This window comes from Bos indicus, chromosome 13 (genome assembly GCF_029378745.1).
Source record: "Bos indicus isolate NIAB-ARS_2022 breed Sahiwal x Tharparkar chromosome 13, NIAB-ARS_B.indTharparkar_mat_pri_1.0, whole genome shotgun sequence".
NCBI lineage: Eukaryota > Metazoa > Chordata > Mammalia > Artiodactyla > Bovidae > Bos > Bos indicus.
The window spans coordinates 73533753-73542853 of NC_091772.1; the positions used below are offsets into that span (position 1 = coordinate 73533753).

Genomic DNA, 9101 nt, shown 5'->3' on the forward strand with positions numbered 1-9101 from the left:
GTGTAGTGTGCGCTTGCATTACATATTAAACAAACTTCCTCGAAGACAGGAGTGTCTGCTTGACCTTAAAGATAACATTTCTTCCTTTCTTCTGACATTAGCAATATAATTTCTTAAAAGGATAGCATTCTTCCCCCACTCTGTGGGGGATCACGGACTTCCTGCTCTCTTTATGCCTGCTTATCAGCACGATGCGTCCTTGGTAAACTTTGTATAAAATATCACTGTGTCATTTTGATGTGTGATCCTTTGTCTCAAAAACATGTATGCCTGTGCCTTCAACTTGCACCTGGCGGAGCAGTTTCTCAGAGCTTTCTGAGAGTCTCTCTTCCGGGTTATAACCCTCAGTCGGGTTCAAATAAAATTCCCTTTCTTCTTAATTGTTAACTGAACTTTCATCGACAGCTGTAACAAGAAAAAAATTAGAAACTGATATGGATAAAGGCAGAGCTACTCGTGCTTGTCCTCTTTCCCGTCCCAACATCATCATGTAACCAGTATTCACAGCAGTGGCTATTCCTTCAAACACTTTTCCTTTTTCACACACAAGTATTTTCATATACAGGAGTTCTATGTTCAACTGGAATATTATCAAAACCAATATAGTATTCTCCAACTTTTTTTTCTGTTGGTAAGATTGCATGGACATCACTGGAAGTCAGTAAACAGAGACCTAGAGATAATCATTTTTTGGTAATATATTTATAAATGTAACAGGATCCCATCAGACATGATGAGTTTTTTGGTAAAGCAATATTTATTTATTTATGTTTCTTCTCTTTCCTTCTATCCTGCCTTCTTAACATGTATCCTCCTTCAACCACTTCAGTCCAGTTCAGTTCAGTCACTCACTCATGTCCGACTCTCTGCAACCCCATGAATCGCAGCACGCCAGGCCTCCCTGTCCATCACCATCTCCCAGAGTTCACTCAAACTCATGTCCATCAAGTCGGTGATGCCATCCAGCCATCTCATCCTCTGTCATCCCCTTTTCCTCCTTCCCCCAGTCCCTCCCAGCATCAGAGTCTTTTCCAATGAGTCAACTCTTCGCATGAGGTGGCCAAAATACTGGAGTTTCAGCTTTAGCATCATTCTTTCCAAAGAACACCAGGACTGATCTCCTTTAGAATGGGCTGGTTGGATCTTCAACCACTTAGGGAATGTATATTAATATTATGATGTGCAGCCTTCTTAATATGACAGTAGCGATATTTGTTTACTATAACCAAGTTAGAAACATACTCTCATTATGTGCAAGTCATCTCTCTGGTGACTCTCTATTTTTTTTCATTTGCATATCTGTCTATGGTTGTTGTAATACTACTTTATCATAATTATTACAGCTTTAAAATAAAACTTGATATCGCCTACATCAAGTCTTATCAAATTATTCTTCTTCAAGAGTATTTTGGCTATCGTGCCTTTTGCATTTTTTGTATGCATTTCAGAATTGCATTGCCAAGTTTCTCTTGGTTTACTTTCGCAAAAACTTTTCTGGGGGTTTGATTGCATTGAGACTGAAAATCGATTTGAAGAGAATTGGTATAGTTATCATATTGAGTCTTCCAATCCATGAACATCATATACATTTCTGATTTGGGGGTATTAAAAAATGTCTGTCACTGAAGTTTTTATAATTTTCTTTGTAGCGTTTCTGCACAAAACCTATTATGTGTATTTATAAGCTCTTCATGTTTTATATGATTATACAAATTATTGATAGCATATTAAAAAGCAGAGATATTACTTTGCCAACAAAGGTCTGTCTAGTCAAGTCTATGGTTTTTCCAGTGGTCATGTATGGATGTGAGAGTTGGACTGTGAAGAAAGCTTTGGAGTGCGGAAGAATCGATGCTTTTGAACTGTGGTATTGGAGAAGACTCTTGAGAGTCCCTTAGACTCCAAGGAGATCCAACCAGTCCATTCTAAAGGAGACCAGTCCTGGGTGTCCATTGGAAGGACTGATGCTGAGGCTGAAACTCCAATACTTTGGCCACCTCATGTGAAGAGTTGACTCATTGGAAAAGACTCTGATGCTGGGAGGGATTGGGGGCAGGATGAAAAGGGGACGACAGAGGATGAGATGGCTGGATAGCATCACCGACTCGATGCACATGAGTTTGGGTGAACTCTGGGAGATGGTGATGGACAGGGAGACCTGGCGTGCTGCGATTCATGGGGTCGCAGAGTCGGACACGACCGAGCGATTGAACTGAACTGAACTGAAAAGTTATTGAACTTTCATTTGCTGATTTGTGTTGTTGATTTATGTAGTACCATTGAGTTTTGTATATTTCCTTTGTATGCATCTATTGTGATAAATTCTCATTGATTCTAACAATTATCTGTAGATCTGTTTGAAATTTTATGAACATAGTTGATTTTTGTGTTCATGAATCTATGTTCTGTGAATAAGATTTACTTAAAATCTTCCTTTTTCATAGAATCTTTGTTGATAATTTTATTTTTAAACAGCTTTATTGACATATAATTGACATGAGTCCTTATTAAGCTCTGCTATCAAGATTATGTTTACTTCATATGACATGCTGGGAGTTGTTTATTTTCTGTTTATGTCATATTAGAATTAGTTATTCCTTGTTTCTTATTTTCTAATTATGTCATATTAGAATTATTTGTTCCTTGTTTGCCTTATAGAATATGCTTACGAAGAGGTCTTATCATGGAGCTTTTCTTTGGTCAAATATTGTTGACCATTGTTTCCATCTTTGCAATGGTTTTCTACTTTTTCTTGGGTCAGTTACAGTTTAGAAAGTTACTTTTTCTATGATCCTTTTGTAGCATTTAGTTTTTTTTGTCACGTGAATTGAAAACATTAATGAAATAATTTCACCAGTTTAAGGATATCATGAAGCAGAAATGCATAAGTCCAGAGCAGAAAGAATCGAACAACAGCAGGCATTATCTAGAGAAGAGGAGAAAAGAGTGCCACCCTGAGCTATTTTGAGCAGGTCTAAGAATGAGTTAAAATTTTTACTTACAAACCATATCACAGATAAAGACCTTTCTCTATAATATGTAAGGAGTGCTAGAAATTGACAAGAAAAAAGCTAAAGAATATATAGGAAATGAGCAAAAGAAATAATGTTTTCAGGTAAAGAAATATAAGTAGCTTTTAAGATATGAAAAATGTTTGAAATAATTCATGATGGAGAAATGCTAAAGTCTCTCACTCTTTCCATTGTTTCCCCGTCTACTTGCCATGAAGTGATGGGACCGGATGCCATAATCTTAGTTTCTTGACTCTTGAATTTTAAGCCAGCTTTTTCACTCTCCTCTTTCACTTTCATCAAGAGGCTCTTTAGTTCCTCTTTACTTTCTGCCATAAGGGAGGTGTGATCTGCGTATGTGAGGTTGTTGATATTTCTCCTGGCAATCTTGATTCCAGCTTGTGCTTCATCCAGCCCAGCATTTCACATGATGTGCTCTGCATATAAGTTAAATAATCAGGGTGACAATATACGGCCTTGATGTACTCCTTTATTTTCTTGAGCTCTAAAATCACTTCAGATGGTGACTGCAGCCATGAAATTAAAAGACACTTGCTCCTGGGAAGAAAAGCTTTGACCAACCTAGACAGCATACTAAAAAGCAGAGACATTCCTTTGCTGACAAAAGTCTGTCTAGTCAAAGCTATGGTTTTTCCAGTAGTCATGTATGGATATGCGAGCTGGACTATAAAGAAAGCTGAGCCCTGAAGAATTGATGCTTTTGAACTGTGGTGCTGGAGAAGACTCTTGGAGAAGACTCCTTGGACTGCAAGGAGATCAAACTAGTCAATCCGAAAGGAAATCAGTCCTGAATATTCATTGTAAAGATTGATGCTGAAGCTGAATCTCCAATACTTTGGCTACCTGATGCAAAGAACTGACTCATTGGAAAAGACCCTAATTCTGGGAAGGATTGAAGGCAGGAGGAGAAGGGGATAATGGAGGATGAGATGGTTGGATGGCATCACTGACTCAATGGACATGAGTTTGAGCAAGCTCCGGGAGTTGGTGAAGGACAGGGAAGCCTGGCATGCTGCAGGCCATGGGGTTGCCAAGAGTAGGACATGACTGAGTGACTGAACTAAACTCAACTAAAACAGATGCTAACTAAAACCTTCAGCAGTGCATGACTTCTCACTCATCAGATTGGTAAAAATCCAAAAGATTTTGCTCATGTTTAATTTTACTAGCTATGCCAAATGTATTTTCAAACAGGTTGCATGAATATACAGTCTTACTAGTAACGTGTGACAGTTTCTTCTCTCTACAAACAATGAGGAAAATGTAGACAACCCAGCGAGAAATGAGCCAGATGCTTGAGTTAACAGAAAATTAGAAAATCCAAGAAAGTGGTTACCTGTGTGGAAGATGGACAGGCAAGAAACTGGCAAGGAATAAATGTTGATATGGCATATATACAAGAAATATTCTCTTTTTGTTCTTGGTACGTGAGTGCTGGCTGCCATTTTAATGTTTTAATTCTTTAAGGAGTATCAGTTCTACACACGTTTTTGTTTGCATAATTTATTTTGTGAGGAGCTTTTTCTTTTTTTAAGTAGCCTGCCAACTCCAACATCTTGTATTTGTTACAGCTCCTTAATGTTTCAGCAGCACTGGTGGACACGATGAGGTCTGAGTCCCAAGAAACAAAGGATGGAGATTTAAACTGTTTGACTATAAAATACTTAGTTTGCTTTCCTCCCTGTCTCAAGGCTATGGTTTTTCCTGTGGTCATGTATGGATGTGGGGGTTGGACTGTGAAGAAGGCTGAGCACCAAAGAATTGATGCTTTTGACCTGTGTGTTGGAGAAGACTCTTGAGAGTCCCTTGGACTGCAAGGAGATCCAACCAGTCCATTCTGAAGGAGATCAGCCCTGGGATTTCTTTGGAAGGAATGATACTAAAGCTGAAACTCCAGTATTTTGGCCACCTCATGCGAAGAGTTGATTCATTGGAAAAGACCCTAATGCTGGGAGGGATCGGGGGCAGGAGGAAAAGGGGACGACAGTGGATGAGATGGCTGGATGGCATCACTGACTCGATGGACGTGAGTCTGAGTGAACTCCGGGAGTTGGTGATGGACAGGGAGGCCTGGTGTGCTGCGATTCATGGGGTCGCAAAGAGTCGGACACGATTGAGCGACTGATCTGATCTGATCTGTCTCACTCAGGATTCAACTGTTATTTCCACACTTCAGTTTCTCTCCCGGACAATACCTAATATCTGGGTATTCATTTTTTTTACTCTGAACTTTGACAACAGTGACAAATACCAACTCAGACTAGCTTAGGCAGTTTATTGGGTCATAACCGAACTATGGGAAAGGTGTGGGAAGAACTGTTCTCAAGATAAAGGGGAATGAAGGGCTGACTGGTCCCTTCTGAAGCCTCTCTTACCATCATTTCTCTGCTTTTCTAATTGAATTAGATTTATTTTTCTCAAAAAAGTTCCCTTCTCCCAGACTGAAACCATAGCTTCAGAACTTTCCAGGCTCATCTCTCCTACCTTTACCAAAAGGAGGGACTTCCCCTTAGTGTCCATTTAAATGAAGGATATCAATAGACCACACGCACGCATACACACACACACACACACCCTGATCTGTGACTGGGTGTCAGGCTTCATGATCAAAACTTCCCATTAGATTCCTAAGTTGATGGTGCAAAGAACCAGGAGTTCTTCGGAAGAAACAGGGGCCTGTTCTAAAAAGGCAGAAGCCATGTTGGGTGTATGCACTGTAGATATCCACCTTACAGATGATTTCTACTTTCTTACTTTTATTTTACGGGTGTTTTCTCTCTTCTTACTGAGATTTCAAGAGCGTCACACCACTCCAGATATCGAATGCCACCTTCCCTGTTACTTTCTTGGTCCACTTCAGGGATTGCCTGTGAAATGGAAAAGTATAATGATTAGTCATTAAACGTTCAGGGCAAATTTGCCTTTGAGAGGTTTTCTTGGGATCAGGGGGAGAATGAAAGAAAAGCCTAGCATGATGCTGGGAAGAATAAATTGTTAGGGTAGGTCTGGCTGGGGCTTGCAGGAGCCAGGGATTAGCGGGGAAAACAGCTTGGCTATGAAAACAGTACACCGGCCCTACCACTGACTTGTTGAATGACTGTGGGTGATTCCTCTCTCTCCTTTGGGCTTCATACTCTTTAAGTATAAAGAATTTTGTCATGACGGTGCCTACAGACCAGCCAGCCTTACTCTTTTGTGAGAATATGAGATAGCTCTTGGGGCTATTAGAAATTATATAACAACTGCCCTTTCTCCCTGTGGATAATCCCTGGGGGAGGGCCCAAGGTCCCTCTCAGGATAGGGGTGGATATTTCCTGGTAGAACTAAGAAAAAGTAAGTCTTATCCTTTGTGAAACCACAGACCCACCCTTGGAACCAGGCCAACCTGGAGCTGCATAAAACTAGGCTTAGCTTCAGCTCTCAGCTATATGCCTTCCTGACAACATGAAGACTACAAGCTTCTTGGTCCAGGTGGTGGGCCTTCTTGTCCTTGGGACTCTGGTGGCACAGGCAGCTGTCGTAACAGGTGAGTGGATGAGTGGCCTGGGTGGGGCTGGCTTGGGTTGAGGAGAAGATGTTGGGGGCAGCCTGGGTCTTGACAAGGGGCAGCATGCAGAGCTGGAGCCCACTCTTCCGCCTGGACAGAAGGTTTTGAGTGTATCCAGAGAAGTAGGAAATTGCCCACTAGACTCCATGTGCATTCTGCCCCAAGACTGAGAAACCAGGGCTATTTGTGGAAGAAGTGTTGTAACATGACCTTGGTCTCAAGCATTGATACTTGGACAGAACATGCAATGAAGTAAGGAGCACCAGGAATCTGGGCCCTGGGTGTGGGGGGTCTCTTCCCTGCCTGCCTGTCCCATCAAAGCACATCAGTCCTGTAAGAGGAGGTTAAGAACTAACAGGGCCTCGAAATCATGGAGTCTGAAGACCTCTGTTTTCCAAAGCAGGACACTGAGACCTAGAGCGAGGTCAGAAATTGTCAGGACAATCTCCAGAGCCAGGATGGAGCTCAGGTCTCCTGGCATGTGTCTCAAAGCTCCTTGTCCTTCCACCAAGTTTCCTCAAAGATGACAATGTGTCCTCATCTCCTGAAAGTCACTCCTCCCTGGCATATCCTCATGAGGGCCCCAGGACCCAGAATGGAGGGTGAGGGGAAGAAATGGACACCCAAAGGAAACCTGGTCCTATGGAGCTTTTCCCCAAAGCCCAGGGAACAGCCATCCGAGAGTGCAGACCCCAGCTAGCCCTGGTGAGCCTTCTCTATCTCAGTGTCCCTCAGCTTAAGGGACACCGCAGTGAGCAGTGGCTGGACCTGGAGGAAAGACTAGATAGTTGAAGCAGACACATTGGTCTAAATGTGGGGATATTCCTTTCAACAGGTAGTCCGAAAGGTCAAGGAAATATTGTATTCAAAGGAAGGGGTCCAGTCAATGGTCAATCTCCTGACAAAGAACAAGATCCAGTGAAAGGTCAAGACCCAGTCAAAGGACAAGATGTAGTCGTAGCACAAGACCGAGCCAGACTTCCATTCAAGCTTGGCTCCTGCCCCAGGGTTCTGTTCAGGTGCTTAGTGATGAACCCCCGTAACCGGTGTCTGAGAGATGTTCAGTGCCCAGGGGCCAAGAAGTGCTGTGAAGGCTTTTGTGGGAAGACCTGTATGGATCCCGGTAAGGTGAGAAAAGGGTGGAGGAAAAGGAGGCCCGTGAAGGGGCAGAGAGGCCGACTGGCAGAGGGCGATCCTAGGCTAGTGGGGAGGGGACACGGGAGGTGATGGAGAGACTGATGGGTCTCAGGGGCTACAACTGGGGTCCTGAGAAGGATGGCATGTGGACGTGGTCCTGCCTCCCACTGCCTCTGAGTCTCTCACCTGCTGACTCATGTTTCCGATTCTCTTCCCTCTACCAGGTAGAGTCTGTGCTTGTGCACCTGTGAAGTCTCCAGGGATGCAGGCCCCGGTGCCTGTAGCACGACCCTCTCCCACATTGCCCCTTCTTCCTCTCATTCGGGAGGCCCAAGCTTGAGCATGGACTGCCTCCCTCATGGACTTTCCAATAAAAGACTGCTTTCAACTCCATTTGTTTCTGGCTCCTGTGACCTCTGGGCCCCCGAGAGCTCCGGGGAGATGGGTGTGGGTTTGGGACTTCCTGTCTCCAGTGGAGAGTGGAGCAGGACCCATGGCAGATGTTCTTGGGGTGTGAAGGAGAGCAGGGGCAGGAACAAGAGGCCTATTCCTAGGGTTCACTGTAGAAATCCAAAAATCAACCCAAGAACCGCAGCCTCCATTTCACCAGGAAATGGAAACCTAGACATTTGGCCTCTGGCCTCTGTCCTCAGATCAGGGAAATAAACCCCTAAACTTCCCACTGACCTCCACTTGTGACCTGGCTATGATCAACCCTGCCAGTGTGACCAACCAACCCTCCTGGCTAAACCTCTGACTCCCTCCTTCCCTTCCTCTAATGTTTCCCATGAATCTGTATCCTCCAAGAAGACAGAAAGACAGATGCCAGGAAATCCCTGCTCACGAAGCATTTCACCTGTTCATGCCTGAGGTGACCTCCAGTAACTTGTAATTCCTTTGGGTGAAGCAATGTCCTCTCCCAGCTTTCTATTTCAAGATGTGAGTGAGGAGGCAAGACACATATATTCTTCCGCGTCATTGCTGAATAAAGTTCTCTGGGGACATACAAGTTGGGGTAGAGTAGACTGGAGGAGTGAAGACAGCAGGAGGGTGTATGTTGGGTAACGTTGGATGACCTCATGGCTCTGCTGTTGGCTCAGCTGCCCCACTGCCCTTGTGCAATGGAGTTCTCCAGGAAGAAGTGGGAGGAGCCTTGGGGTGCAATGGGCACCCCACTTGGGAGTCAGGAGATCTGAGTTCTAGGTCTAGGTTCCTCCCAACTTGCTAGATGACTTTCTCTCTCTGAGCCTCAGTTTTGTCTATTCAGTTTGAGGGGAGTTGGATGAAATTATTCTGGAAGTATAGTAATGAATTTCAGTTCAGCCCTGATAATCTGGCGCTGAAATGTCTCTTCTTTGTGTATGTGTGTTGGACTCTGCTAGAGG

General features: G+C 43.6%; 1 protein-coding gene across 1 annotated transcript; it reads left to right on the forward strand.

Annotated features, from left to right (window-relative positions):
* Positions 1-6399: 6399 nt before the first annotated feature.
* LOC139186595 (elafin-like) lies at positions 6400-8109 on the forward strand. The gene is made up of 3 exons (XM_070801741.1): positions 6400-6558; positions 7415-7707; positions 7941-8109. Exons 1-3 carry the CDS (start codon positions 6477-6479, stop codon positions 7965-7967), a joined length of 402 nt encoding a protein of 133 aa, XP_070657842.1. The 5' UTR covers positions 6400-6476; the 3' UTR covers positions 7968-8109.
* Positions 8110-9101: the final 992 nt, after the last annotated feature.

Bases quoted from the DNA above. Each gene is read 5' to 3' on its own strand.
- LOC139186595 (XM_070801741.1), top strand. From the start codon at position 6,477: ATGAAGACTACAAGCTTCTTGGTCCAGGTGGTGGGCCTTCTTGTCCTT. The intron at 6,559-7,414 runs GTGAGTGGATGA...TCCTTTCAACAG, and splicing joins ACAGGCAGCTGTCGTAACAG to GTAGTCCGAAAGGTCAAGGA. The intron at 7,708-7,940 runs GTGAGAAAAGGG...TCCCTCTACCAG, and splicing joins CCTGTATGGATCCCGGTAAG to GTAGAGTCTGTGCTTGTGCA.